Source organism: Halictus rubicundus, unplaced genomic scaffold (genome assembly GCF_050948215.1).
Source record: "Halictus rubicundus isolate RS-2024b unplaced genomic scaffold, iyHalRubi1_principal scaffold0029, whole genome shotgun sequence".
Taxonomy (NCBI): Eukaryota; Metazoa; Arthropoda; class Insecta; order Hymenoptera; family Halictidae; genus Halictus; species Halictus rubicundus.
In genome coordinates this window covers 1,390,087-1,404,719 of record NW_027488570.1, presented here as the reverse complement: position 1 = coordinate 1,404,719, position 14,633 = coordinate 1,390,087, and the positions used below count along the sequence as shown (strand labels likewise).

Genomic DNA, 14,633 nt, shown 5'->3' with positions numbered 1-14,633 from the left:
CCTGCTTTTCATTAGAAGTGACAAAAAATGTGACTGTGACCCTACGCGACATCAAATCTTAAACAGAGTACCCCTTCCATTTTCAAGGTGTATAAAGAAATTCGTTTTCATCCTCTTTGGTTCAGTTGAGAAGCGGTTCAGTCAAGATTCAGACGCGGTTCAGTACTCGTGCAGTCACGTCGCGTCAAGTCTAGTGAGATCGGGTTAAAGTCCCTTTCGAATCAATTCGTAACCTTATAGATTCCGTTAGTTCGGTATATATTCTATTTGGCATTTAACAATCGCTATCTAATTCTCAAATTGTATACTTATTACATTCACTCGCGACACAAACAACAACATTTGTAATTATCTTAAATCAGAATATTGCAACGAGACGCATGTGTCTCGTTGCGAGTCGAGTTGTACCTTAACCCGCACCAATCACCGGCGCGGGCCAGCCGCGCGCCAATCCGCGAATCCAGCCCGGGCGCGGACCAATCGGCGTGTGCCGATGTAACGGGTCCGTTTCCCGGCGGATCCCGTACAACGGATCCCTCGCGGCCGGATGTGGCTCGCCGTGCCAGGGTTCGCGCAGGATAACGCGAGGGTTGCGGCGGGACGCGGACGGACGGGCACGGGTGATTAACGACACGAGTAGTCAAAATGTTCGTCACTGTCCCGGCTTCGCGTTTCGGCGGTCGGCGGTCGCGGTTCGTGACTCAGGTTACGGCGGGGTCGGGGCCGTACGCGGCGGCGTATCCGGACCAGGGTAATTTCGGCGGGCGGAGAGCCCGTGCCCCAGGACGGCCGGCGTGGGGCCGGCTGCGGGTGGTTCGCTCTCCGTGGGTGTGTGGGCGGAAGCGGAGGTATCGGGTTAACGGGAAAGAAAGGTACTTACCCTGGGTCCGGTCCTCGATCGCTCGGCGTTCGGGGCGGCTCTCCAGGTGGTCTGGTACGCAGCGGCGTAGATCGGTGTTCGCGGGTCGCGAGTAACTCGTCACACTCGCGGTTATAAGATCCGCGGGTAAAATAATACTCTGCGAGAATCGGCGGGCGGTTTCTCGGCGTCGGAACAGCGCGAGTTCGAGCGTATCCGTGCGGTCGGTATCGGCGGCTGGAGAATACGTGTGACGGGTATCCGTCGGTGTGGAGGGAGTGCCGACTCAGCCGGCTGCCAGGGGTCGGTAGCGCCTCGAGGAGGAATAACTTGTAGAGTTGTTTTCGGGTAAAATATTCGTTTATTGTCCGTATGTTCGTTATTTACAGTGGCTCGATGGCGGCGGTATCGCGGTGGTATCGCGGCGGATCGGTAGCGTGGCGGATCGGTAGCGCGGCGGATCGGTAGCGCGGCGGCGCGGTATCGCCTCGGCGCGGTATCGCCGCGGCGTCGGTATCGCCTCGGCGCGGTATCGCCTCGGCGTCGGGGAATCGGTCAGGGGTTTGCAGGACGGTCCCGCGGGCTTGCGCCCCTCGGGGGAGGGATTCCGGCCCGTTTGCACGGTGTCGGCTCGGACGATTTTCCCGTAGGCTTGCGCCCCTCGGGGGAGGGATTCCGGCCCGTTTGCACGGTGCCGGCTCGGACGATTTTCCCGTAGGCTTGCGCCCCTCGGGGGAGGGATTCCGGCCCGTTTGCACGGTGCCGGCTCGGATAGAGTTCCCGTAGGCTTGCGCCCCTCGGGGGAGGGATTCCTGCCCGTTTGCACGGTGCAGGCTCGGATACGGGAACGAGGGTGTTCGGCGGGAACGGTGGTTACGGCAGGAACGGGGTACGGTCGGGTTGGAGGTACAGCGGAGGGCTTACTTGGCGGTAACTCTCGGTCTCGCATGCCTGGCCTCAACTGCCCCGATTCCTACTTCTCGCGGCCTACTTATCCTTCCCACCGCTCACTTCCACTCGCGAGCAGCCGGCTCGTCGCGGCGGCCACCTCGCGGCCGCGACGGGAGGCTGTGCTCGGCCGCGGTCTCGGCGCTCTCGCTGGGAGTGGGGCGGTGGGAGGCGCGGTGTTAGGCGGGGAAGTCGCGGGCCTTCTATATACCCGTTACATCCCCCTCCTACTTCGGGGCGCGAGACTTCCTCGCCGGTACTATTTACATTTTTATTTCTCTTTTTTTTTTTCGGTTTCCAAGCTAACGGTTATTGGCTTATATACTAACGGCTTATATCCTAACGGTTGTCGGCTTACATACTAACGGCTTATATCCTAACGGTTGTCGGCTTACATACTAACGGTTGTCGGTTTACCTACTAACGGCTTATATCCTACTGCTTATATTCTAATTGTACAACTTATCTCTACGGTTACAACTTATACCTATCGCTATGTACAACCTATACTCTACAACTTATACCTATCGCTATGTACAACCTATACTCTACAACTTATACCTATCGCTATGTACAACCTACGCTCTACGACTTATACCTACGGTTCCCGGTCTACGTGCGACCTATGGGGTGGGTCCGGGAGGCTGGTTGGCTGGCCATTTGAAGGTCATATTCAATATCCCTCCGCGGGATAGACGGAGGTAGACCCACCCTCCTGGGATCGGCAGGCGGTGACGCTCTCCCGGCGGTAGCTGGTCCAGGCGGATATTAAAACTATTTGGCCGGCCCGCGTCCTCCATGACCGAGGCTGGCAGTCGTCGGCCCTCTGGTCGGTCGCCTTCGGTTGGCCGCACTCCTTGTATTCCCTGCTGGGCCGTCGTTCCCCACTGCTCGGCTGGTGGTCTGCCTGGCTGTTCTCTTACTGGCCCGGCCGGTGGGGCTGTTGTCCCCGTTGTCCCACCCGGTGGCGCTGCCGTCCCGGTCAGCGGTGGTGGTACGGCCGGAGGTTCTGGCGCGGTTACCGTGTATTGCGCCAGCAGTTCCTCCAACTCCCGGAGGGTGTCGTCTGTGTCGCTGGCCCCCGCCGGTCCTGCCACGTGGTGGCTGGCGGTACCCGTGGTGTTGGTGGCCGTTGGCGGTGCCCCTCCGGTCGCTGTCCAGGCTGCCTCCTTCGGCCCGGTTCGGCTGCTTCCTGGGGCGCCCTCGGCGGCGCTGGTGGCTTGGTGTCCTGGCCCCTTCCGCTTCTCTGTCATGGCCATCATCTCGCCCGGTGTTCTTGGCGGCGGCCTCATCCGCGGCGGTGGTCCTCGCCGTACCGGTGGCCCTGCGGCTGGTGTTCGTCGGTTTGACGGGTTCGGCCATCTTACTGTCCCGTCTCTCAGCCTTTGCCGGATTCGGGCTTCCGTTGGTCGGCTGCTCTCCTCTCTTCGCAGTTGGACTGCTCCTTCCCTGCACGCTGCTGTCGGCTTGTCCTTTTGCTTCGGCATCTCGTTGCAGACTGACTGCTCCGCTCGCTTCTCTGCGACTTAATATTTCCTCCCGGAAATCCCCCTCCAGGTCGCACGGCTTAAGATCCTGGATGTGGGCTCGGTGGCGTGTCCCTCTACCGGCTTGGACTACGACTACCGTTGGGCCGAGGATTGCGCGGACGCGATACGGGCCGGAGAATTTTGGCGCGAGTTTCGCGCAGAAGCCGTCTGCTGCTGCCGACAGAGGGTGCTCTCGTCGCATTACTGCGTCGCCGATTTGTGGCGCCCATTTCCGTCGGTGCCGGTTGTAGTTTTTACGTTGTGTTTCGGTCGCCTGTGCCTGCGCAGTTCGTGCCATTTTTCGACCTTCGTGTAACCGCTCTATGGTGTCGACTCGTGTTTGAAGGTCTGTGTTGGTGGTGTTTTCCCGGTACGTTTCGGTGGGAGGGCGGTCTGTTCCCTCGATCGGTAATTCCCGGCCGTACGTTAGGTACGCTGGTGTTAATCCGGTTGCTTCGTGTCGGGCCGTGTTGTATGCGAACACTGCGGTTGCTAGGCTGCGATCCCAGGCTCGGTGATTGCCGTCTGTGGTTTGGGCTATTATTGTTTTTACTACCCGGTTTGTCCGCTCTACCGGGTTACACTGTGGTGTATACGGCGGCGTTTTCTTATGTTCCACTCCATATTGTTGGAGGAGTTTACGGAACTCATGGCTTTCGAATTGCCGTCCGTTGTCCGTTATGACTACCCGGGGGCATCCATGTCTGAGGAATATGAGTTCCTCGAGTGCTCTGGTGACTGCTGGGGCGGTTGCCTGTCGGAGTGGCCTTGCTTCGGTCCACTTCGAGAATTTATCCTGTAGCATGATGATCGTGCTGTATCCCTGGCTGGTTCGGGGGAGCGGGCCTACCAGGTCAGCTGTTATAACATCCCCCGGGGCTATTGCCGGGGTGGAGAACATTTCCCCGGCTGGTGCCTGTTGCAGTGCCTTGTATTTTAGGCAGCTGAGGCAGCGACGGACGTATGCTGCTGCGTCGCGTCTCATCCCTGGCCAGAAGTATCGCTGGCCGAGTCTGGCCAGTGTTTTTGCCCTTCCGAGGTGTCCTGCCTTGGGATCGTCATGCATTTTCTTTAGTATTCCGTTCCTTTCGGTTGCCGGGATGCAGCGCTTCCACTCCCATTCGGTGCTTAGTCCCGCATTGTCCGGTATGTGGCGGTACAGGTTTTCCTGGTGTATCCTATATTCTGGGAGTTTCTTGGGATCTTCCCTTACGGTGGCTTTTACCCTTTCATACCACGGCAGTTTGGGTGGTTCGAGTGTGCTCGCCACTTCTGGTTGGCGGGAGAGAGCATCGGCCACCAAGTTCTGCTCTCCCTTGCGGTAACGGATGTCGAAATCGTATTGCTGCAGTTCAAGGCCCCAGCGGGCTAGTCTTCCTGATGGGTTATCCATCTGCTGCAGCCATTTGAGTGCCTGGTGATCGGTGATGACCGTGAATTTGTACCCTTCCAGGTATGGTCTCATTTTCCGTATGCCCCATACTACGGCAAGACACTCCTGTTCGGTGACCGAGTAGTTTCTTTCGGCCTTATTTAGTGTCCTGCTCGCATACGCGATCACCCGTTCCTCTTCGTTTACCTCTTGGGTGAGGACTACTCCTAGGCCATTCTGGCTTGCGTCGGTTTGTAGGCAGAACGGTTGATTGAAGTCCGGACAAGCTAGGACCGGTGCGGTGGCTAGTTGCGTTCTCAAGGTTTCGAACGCCTGGTTCTCGGTTTCTCCCCAGTGCCATTTCTGACGCTTCTGTAGCAAACGGTGTAGTGGTTCGGCCGTGTCTGCGAAGCGTGGCACGAATCGTCGGTACCAGGAGACCATCCCCAGGAATCTCCGTAGTCCTTTGATGTTTGTTGGGGCTGGTACGCTTCGGATAGCTTCCACCTTGTCCGGATCGGTTCTGACCCCTTCTCGTGTGACCATGTGTCCGAGGTAGCGGAGCTCAGTGCGGCAAAACCGGCATTTCTCTGCGTTTACTCGCAGGTTTGCTTGCTGTAGGCGTTGCAGTACCTCTCGTAGGTTTGCCAGGTGTTCCTCGAATGTAGCCCCGAGTACTATGATGTCATCGAGGTATGCAAACGCCCGAGGCTCGAGTTGTGGGCCGATTACTGTGTCCAGTAGCCGTTGAAATGTTGCTGGCGCTGAGTGTAGCCCGAATGGCATTACTTTAAATTGGAACAGCCCGCGCCCGGGAACGGTGAATGCGGTGACCGGTCTGCTCTGTTTTGCCAGTGGTACCTGCCAGTATCCGTTTGCTAAATCGATAGTTGACAGGTATTTTGCCCCCCTGAGTTTTTCTAGTGTCGCCTGGACTTGCGGTAGAGGGTATGCATCTTTCTCCGTTACGTTGTTTACCCGTCGGAAGTCGATGCAGAAGCGGGGTTTTCCGTTAGCTTTACGGACGATGACGATGGGCGAGCTCCAGGGGCTGGCCGATGGTTCGATAATCCCCTCTTGGAGCATTCGGTCTACTTCCTCGTTGATGATTGCCTGGGTCGCCGGGTTTCGTGGTGTGTATCGTTGTTTCACCGGTTCGGCGTTGCCTGTGCGTATGTGGTGTTCGATGAGGTGTGTTGTGCCCGTTATTCTCTCGAACCGTGGTAGCTCCTCGTCTAGGAGTTCTAGGAGTCGGTCCTCCTCCTCCTCTGTGCATTCTGTGAGGCCCTGCTTGTCCTCCAGCGTATCATTTTCCTCCCACGGTTCGAAGGTCCAGCGGTGTGGCCCGAGGGTGATTGTAACTCCTAGCGTGTGGAGTGCATCTACCCCCAGAATGACTGCCTGTGAGAGTGTCGGCAGGATCGCGCAGGCTAGTTGGATTTCTTTCTCGCAGATTATTGCCGGTATCTCCATTTCTCCTTCTAGCCTCGCGGATGAACCGTCGGCGACCCGGACTGACGGGTTCCCTTGTTTGACGTGGGCTCCTTGCTTTTGGCACCAGTCGGCTACATCCTGCCGAATGTAGGTGCGTGTGGCCCCTGTGTCTACTAGTGCCGGGAACCGCCGTCCGTAGGTTTCCAGCCTGATGAAGAGCCGGTTATCGGGGTGTGTCCCCTCGGAGGCGTTGGCCGGGTGTTCGATCGGTCGGTGCCTCTTCCGCCGATCCAGTTGGCGTTTCCCGCCACGGGATTGCATGTGCATTGGGCGGTGGTTCGTCCTTCGGTTCCGCAATATGAGCAGAAGAGCCGGGGCGAACGTTGGCATTCTTGCCGGTGGTGGCCTCGTTGCCCGCATCTCCAACAGCAGGTTTCCCTGTTGTAGGCGGCTAGGCTATTTATGCGTGGGCCCTGGTATACCTGGTTCTGGTTTTCTACCGGTGCCTTTCGGCGTTTCTCTCGTTCCAGGAGCTCTTCGTACTCGTCCGTATGGCTTAGGAGTTCTGCCATGTCCCGGACCTCGGTTTGCCTGAAGTACCGTTGGTACTCTACCCGGAGATTGACGTAGAGTCTCTCCAGTTTCTCTTCCGTCGAGAAGCCTCCATGGCGTCTCATCATCGTTTGCATCTCCGTTATGTAGTCTCTCGCCCGTTCTCCTGGTTTCTGCAGGCGATCGCGTATAGCCTCTTCGAGGTCTCTTCGACGGTTTCGCGGGAGGTATTGTGCCTCGAAGGCCTTCTGGAAGTCGTTCCATGTGCTCCAATCTTCCTGCTCGTTGTGGAGCCATTGTAGAGCAGGTCCCCGGAATATTTCCGAGAGGCACCCCAGGATTTGTTCCGGTGCGACCTTGTAGCTCCTTTCCAGGTCTCTCAGTCGGTCCAGGAAATCTTCTGCGTTTTTCCTCTACTTGATCCTTCCTCGAGGTTCCTCCTTGTTTCGACTGTTCGGGCGCCATTTGTGACGGGTATCCGTCGGTGTGGAGGGAGTGCCGACTCAGCCGGCTGCCAGGGGTCGGTAGCGCCTCGAGGAGGAATAACTTGTAGAGTTGTTTTCGGGTAAAATATTCGTTTATTGTCCGTATGTTCGTTATTTACAGTGGCTCGATGGCGGCGGTATCGCGGTGGTATCGCGGCGGATCGGTAGCGTGGCGGATCGGTAGCGCGGCGGATCGGTAGCGCGGCGGCGCGGTATCGCCTCGGCGCGGTATCGCCGCGGCGTCGGTATCGCCTCGGCGCGGTATCGCCTCGGCGTCGGGGAATCGGTCAGGGGTTTGCAGGACGGTCCCGCGGGCTTGCGCCCCTCGGGGGAGGGATTCCGGCCCGTTTGCACGGTGTCGGCTCGGACGATTTTCCCGTAGGCTTGCGCCCCTCGGGGGAGGGATTCCGGCCCGTTTGCACGGTGCCGGCTCGGACGATTTTCCCGTAGGCTTGCGCCCCTCGGGGGAGGGATTCCGGCCCGTTTGCACGGTGCCGGCTCGGATAGAGTTCCCGTAGGCTTGCGCCCCTCGGGGGAGGGATTCCTGCCCGTTTGCACGGTGCAGGCTCGGATACGGGAACGAGGGTGTTCGGCGGGAACGGTGGTTACGGCAGGAACGGGGTACGGTCGGGTTGGAGGTACAGCGGAGGGCTTACTTGGCGGTAACTCTCGGTCTCGCATGCCTGGCCTCAACTGCCCCGATTCCTACTTCTCGCGGCCTACTTATCCTTCCCACCGCTCACTTCCACTCGCGAGCAGCCGGCTCGTCGCGGCGGCCACCTCGCGGCCGCGACGGGAGGCTGTGCTCGGCCGCGGTCTCGGCGCTCTCGCTGGGAGTGGGGCGGTGGGAGGCGCGGTGTTAGGCGGGGAAGTCGCGGGCCTTCTATATACCCGTTACATACGGTTCGATAATACGACTGGTCGCTATGACGGCGGAAAACCGAAGAGAGCGTTTTCCGGTTCGTCTCTCTCGTCTTGCCGGGCGAGGGGGTGCGGTGCGGTACGGATCGCGGCCGGCTTTTCCGGTGTCGTCACGCATCCGGCGCGACGGTGTCGCATCATGGCGGGTTCCGGTTCCTGCCAAGATCGGTTCGGCGGTGCGGGGGTCGCGGGGGCGCTCGCGGGTGCCGGCGGATCTCGGTATCCGTCGGCCGTGTTCGGCTCGGAACAGGCCTGGCGCAGCCAGGTCTGTTACACCGAAGATTCGCGAACGAGCACACGAGGTCCGCGTTTGGGCTATAAAGATCGCGACGGAACCATCCGAGACCGGAGTTGGTCTGGAGCAGCTCTCGGGCGAACACCCGAGCCCAGATCCTCTCGCAGCCGCGCTGAATCGTGCTAGCCTCGGTATACTATCGGGCGAACACGCCGAAGTGCTGGGATCGGCCGAAGAGTACGTGGGTTTACGTCCCATACGTCGAGACCGAGACCGCGATCAGGTTCTGGGAGGCAGTCGATCAACGGCCTGCTCTTTTCAGAGCACCGTAGCTTCGACACTCCGGACCGTCATCCCCACCACCCGGACCCGTTCCCGCGTCCCGCCCTCCCCTCCGGGATCCCGCGTCGCGCTCCAGACGTTCAGTCTCCAATCGACCGCAGCAGCGTGTGGAGCTCGCCTCTCGGTATACTACCGGAGACGAGCGACATCGCCGGTTTCGAGTCGTAGGCATTAGGTTTACGTCTGTGCCTACGTGCTCGAGCTACGGTTGTGCGGGGACGGCGGACGAGGAGTTCCGCGGATCCCGTGCCTCTCCTCTCCGCGCCCAGCCGACGGAGGAAACCCACGTCAATTCACTACAACTCGCTGGGCCGCGGCCGTAACAACACCTGGCCGAGGCGATCGCGCAGCGAGAGTCGGGAGAGTTCGGGACCGCGCCGAGAGCGCCCGAACAAAGCACCACGCCAGCGAGCACCGAGGAAAACTCCGGTTCTTCACCGTGACACTCCGGACCACCGCGAACCGTACCGAGACCGGAGATACCGACGCTCCGCGAAGAAATTAGGTTAAGTCCACTGCGTTCGTTCGATTCGCGCCCGGGGATACCGATGCCCCGCGGTTCAATTAGTCTAAGTTCGCGTCGTTAGGGAATAGTTGTATTAATTTTTCATTGTTCATTACCGGGCGTCCACCCTCACGATTCTGTTTTCTTTTGTTCTATTATATAACCAGGCCGGTGGAGAGGCAGGTTACCACCGTGAACCTGTCGCCGGACCGTCCGGGAACCCAGGCGACCGGAGTCAATAAATAAAGCATTTTTGTTTCTTTCACTATAAATTAGCGTTTCTTATTTAGTTACCTTATCCTCCCTCCCCAAAGAACCCTGGCCGCTGAGCCAATCCGGGGAGGGCTCGCACGCCTCGCAGCGCTTCCCGCACGAGGCGTATACCGTTACAATATATTTGTCTTGTTTGTTAACTCGCGTAATCTACAACCCTTAATTATTGCCCAATATCCTAATCTAATAATTGAACGTTCCCACATGATACAATCTTACCGCTCGGATTGTATCAATTAAAATTATATAAGTTACGAGGCTTACTAATCTTAAATTCAAATCAACGAAGATTTCTCCCACCTAGTGGATCCCCGGTTCCGCATTGGGTGCTTCCACGAAAACTATACCATCCTAGCGGGTCCCCGATTTCGCATTGGGTTCTTCCGTATCCTAGCAGCTCCCTGATTTTGCATCAGGTGCGTCTGTGAGTTTTCCACCTTCCTTTCATATCGGGTTCGCCGCGTGTCCAACCTAGTGACTCCCCGATTTCGCATTGGGTGCGTTCGCGAAGTTTCATCCTCCTAGTAGCTCCTCGGTTTCGCATCGGGTGCGTCTGCGTTTGACTCCAACCTCCCAGAGGTTCCCTGATTTAGAAAACTACCTGGAGGCGTCGGACTTCATGGCAGAGGTACTTAAAACCACCACAAGCGCCGATGCGGCATCCAGCAAAGGAGTAAGTACCTCTCCAATACCAACGTCCAGGCCGACCGCGCATCTACCGCGAATCCAGCTGCCGTCGTTCGACGGATCGTTCGAGGCTTGGGAAAGCTTTCGCGACCGCTTTACGTCAATGGTTATCGACGAACCCTCTCTAGCCAACGTTGACCGGTTACATTTTTTATGCTCGTCGTTAAAGGGCGAAGCGAGCAACGCGATCGCGCATCTACCGATTACCGACAATAATTTCGCAGTCGCGTGGAAGTTAATTACGTCGCGGTACGAGAATAAGCGCCGCTTGACCACGACGCACCTTACCACGTTATTCTCGCTCCCGAAAGTAACCTCCGAATCCGCGCCGGAATTACGTAATCTACGCGACCGAATCAATGCCTCCACGCAAGCGCTCAAAAGCGCCATTATTGTATTCCTCGGCGTTCAAAATTTAGATGGATCGTCCCGGAAAGCGTGGGAGCTCAAACTCGAAACCGCGAGCGAGTTTCCCACGTACGCCGAATTCGACACGTTCCTCGAATCGCGATCGCGAGCGCTCGAAGCAATGGCGCCTATTCAAATTGGCGCTCCAACCGAAACTTTGACCGTTAAACGACCGAAAGCAAAGTCACTCGCGACGCACGCAACCGCTGTTTCGACCGTGACCTGCCCTGTTTGTCGACAGAACCACCTTATTTACCGGTGCCCGGCGTTCGTCGCCCAATCGCCGTCCGATCGCTACAACATCATAAAAACACAACGACGTTGTATTAACTGTTTTTCGGCAAAACCCGCGAACGCGCAATGCCCGAGCCAACACCATTGTAAGGAATGCAAGCAGCGGCATCACACGCTCCTGCATTTTCCACGCGTTTCCGAAAATCCGCGCGCCGCCAACCCAAGCCTAGCCGTCGCTTCCGAAAACAAGCCCACGATCAGCGCCAATCTGGTCTCCGACTCGCCAACTCGTTACGGCGTGCTCTTATCAACTGCCCATGTACAGGTCCATTCACAACACGGTTGGCGTACCACCGTCCGAGCGCTCCTGGACCAGGGCTCCGCGGCGACGTTGATTTCGGAGAGGACCGCTCAGTTGCTGCGCCTCAACCGAACGCGGCAACTTATTCGAGTCACCGGTATCGGCGAAGCGCAATCCGTCGCACACTCCACGGTCCGGATCACCGTTTCTCCAGCGATGAAGGATCGACCTGCGTACTCGACGACCGCGGTGATCTTGAAAACGCTCACTAATTACGTCCCACCTAGAAAACGAACCGAAATTAATTGGTCTCATATTTCAGACCTGGAGCTGGCCGACAGCAACCCCATGAGCTCGGAGCCGATCGACCTGATTATCGGGGCCGATCTATACAGCCAACTCATCGTCGGAGGCATACGAAGGGGCTTACCTGCAACTCCGGTTGCCCAGAATACCACTCTCGGGTGGATCCTATCCGGTCCCATCGCATCCTCTCAAACCCTACCTTCCATCGGTGTCCATCACTGCGCCAGTATTGAGCCGCTCGACCAAGCCCTCAGACGGTTCTGGGAAATTGAAGAAATCTCAACATGTAGTCTCCTGTCAAAGGACGACGAACGGTGCGAGCACCACTTCCGTAATACACATACCCGTGATCCAGCTGGACGCTACATCGTCCGCCTACCATTTCGACATACGCCACCTCTCGATCCCGATCCTCGGGATCGCGTGGATCCCAGCGTTCGACCGCTTCCTGGTTCGGCTCCATCACCCCACCGAGCCGACCAACACCAAGAGAGCAGTCCTGTCAGCCCTGGCACGTCTCTTCGACCCGCTGGGCAGGATCGCTCCGGTCGTTGTCACGGCCAAGCTGATCATGCAGCGACTGTGGGCGGCACGGTGCGACTGGGACGAACCTATCCCGGATAAGCTTCACCTCGAGTGGCAGACGTATCTCGGACAGCTTCCGGATCTCGCCGCCACCCAGATCCCTCGTCCAATAGCGTCTGGCCCGGTCCTAAGACGAAGTCTTCACGGCTTCGCCGACGCCTCCTCTATGGTCTACGCTGCAGCCGTTTATATCCGCAGCGTGCTTCGGGACGGACGCGTCGAAGTTGCCCTCCTCGTGGCGAAGTCACGGGTGGCCCCCGTGAAGACCATCAGTGTGCCTCGCCTGGAGCTGAGTGCCACGCTCTTGCTAGCCAACCTCGTTGCATTCGTACGCCTATCGCTCCGATGCGAACAGTGCGAAACCCACTGTTGGACCGACTTGAGCATCGTCCTCACCTGGCTCAGCCAATCTCCGGCGAAATGGAAGACTTTCGTCGCCAACCGGGTCGCCAAAATTCAGACCACTCTCCCTGACGTGTACTGGCACCATGTCCCCACGCAGGACAATCCCGCCGACTGTGCTTCACGAGGCATTTCTCCACGCCAACTCCAGAGTCACCCACTCTGGTGGCATGGGCCAGCATGGCTCAAAGAAACCCCCGAGGTTTGGCCGATTCGCACCTTCGACTCAACCGACCACACCGAATGCGAAGCGCGTCCCGTCTCAGTCGCCAGCATGGTCTCAACCCTTGACCCGTTCGACTTGGCATCGCGCTACTCCTCGTGGCCGAAGTTGATCCGTGTAACCGCGTATGTGTAGCGATTCATTAAAAGGCTGCGGTCACAACCTTGCGGCTACGAAACGACGGCGCTCCTTCCCGACAAGGTCGCCAGCGCAAAAAGCCACTGGCTCAAGCGGATCCAAGCCGACACCTTTCCGCAAGAACTGCGCACACTCGCCGCTCACGGAACCGTCCCAAAATCGAGTCCGTTATCATCCTTGAACCCGTACCTCGATTCTGACGGGCTCATCCGAGCCAAAGGACGGCTGTCGAAGGCGCAGCTCCCTGAAACCGCAAAAGAACCTATCATCCTCCGCTCCCATCCTCTCCTATCCCTCCTTATACACCACACCCATCTCACTCACCTTCATGCAGGCCCGCAGCTCACCCTCGCGTGCCTCAGACACGAATATTGGATCTTGCGAGCACGCGCAACAGTACGAGCCGTCTTGTACGGGTGCGTTCCATGCACCCGGGAGAAGGCCGCCATCCCACACCAGCTCATGGGGGATCTGCCGGCCTCGCGCACCACTAAAACCGAAAGAGCATTCGTTCACACAGGCGTCGACTACGCAGGCCCAATCCAAGTTCGCACCGCCCGTGGAAGGGGGCACAAATCACGAAAGGCGTACATAGCCGTATTTGTATGCCTCACCACAAAGGCAATTCACTTGGAAGTGGTTTCCGACTATTCGTCTGCAGCATTTCTTGCCGCTTATCACCGGTTCGTTTCCCGAAGAGGCATACCGCGCTCCATGGCCTCCGATAACGGCACCACCTTCCAAGGGGCGAACCGTGAACTAACCGCAGCGTACCGCGCTGCCACTCGCGACACCAATGTCCGAAATAAATTCGCGATCGACGGCGTATCGTGGCACTTTCTACCCCCCGCAGCCCCTCATTTTGGAGGACTGTGGGAGGCAGCGATCAAAAGTGTCAAGCACCACCTTAGACGGTGCATCGGGGCACATACCCTCACCTTTGAGGAGCTGTCGACCTTCCTCTGCCGCGTCGAGGCTTGCCTCAACTCCCGCCCGATAGCATCGACGTCCGACTGCTTCGACGATTATTCCGTTCTCACACCGGGGCATTTCCTAATCGGTGCCGCTCTCGTCGCGAGTCCGGAACCCAGCGTCCTCCACCTGGCGGAACACCGGCTGTCCCGATGGCAGCTCATCCACCGCCTTACGGAAAACTTCTGGAAAGCCTGGACGAATGACTACCTGCAGACACTCCACCAGACTCCCAAATGGAAGGTTAAGGGAACACTGACGAGAGTCGGGCAGATCGTCCTGCTGCGCAACGCCAACACCCCTCCGAGCACGTGGGAACTGGGCCGGATCGTAGCCTGCCATCCGGGCGACGATGGGCTGGTGCGAGTCGTCTCCGTAAAGACAGCCCATGGCGAGTTCAAACGCCCGATCGCGAAAATCTGCTTCCTCCCGGTCGCGATCAACGAGGTGAGCGACGCGTCGACGAGCACATGAAGACACGTGCTGCTTGCACAATTGTACATACCGCGTAGATTTAAGTTAGAATTAATTAGCTGTAGGTTGAGTATATGTTGTATATTTGGATATGTCTAGCCGGTACACCGACCAAATCCACCTACCTGTACGCGATATAATCACTACGACACAAAATCTCAACGCATCTACGCAGTTCGTCGTGTGACAGCGGGCGACCGACCGCACCCGAATACCCGCGACACCAGCCGATTCCGCCGATCACCCGTTTCGGCCACCGAGAAGACACGCACGCGCGAACATCGCCACGCTTGCGCCACGGCAATTCCGTGTTGAACGTATCCGTTCAACGGGGGGTGGGGGGGGGGCGGTGTGTTTGGGAATCGGCGCCGAAATTCAATCTGCGCGCGCTCAAGCGCGGCGCTAATTAGTTCCCGAACACGTTCCTCTCCGCGAATCAGCCCACGGT

General features: G+C 58.1%; 1 protein-coding gene across 1 annotated transcript; it reads left to right on the top strand.

The window, feature by feature from the left end:
- Positions 1-10,074: 10,074 nt before the first annotated feature.
- On the top strand, positions 10,075-14,185 carry LOC143363291 (uncharacterized). The gene is made up of 3 exons (XM_076803904.1): positions 10,075-11,648; positions 11,695-12,580; positions 13,361-14,185. Exons 1-3 carry the CDS (start codon positions 10,075-10,077, stop codon positions 14,183-14,185), a joined length of 3,285 nt encoding a protein of 1,094 aa, XP_076660019.1.
- Positions 14,186-14,633: the final 448 nt, after the last annotated feature.

Excerpts from the sequence above, each read along its gene's own strand:
- LOC143363291 (XM_076803904.1), top strand. The coding sequence starts at position 10,075 with ATGGCAGAGGTACTTAAAACCACCACAAGCGCCGATGCGGCATCCAGC. Across the intron at positions 11,649-11,694 it reads CTCGACCAAGCCCTCAGACG|GACGACGAACGGTGCGAGCA; the intron begins GTTCTGGGAAAT and ends CTCCTGTCAAAG. Across the intron at positions 12,581-13,360 it reads GGCTCAAAGAAACCCCCGAG|GCAATTCACTTGGAAGTGGT; the intron begins GTTTGGCCGATT and ends CTCACCACAAAG.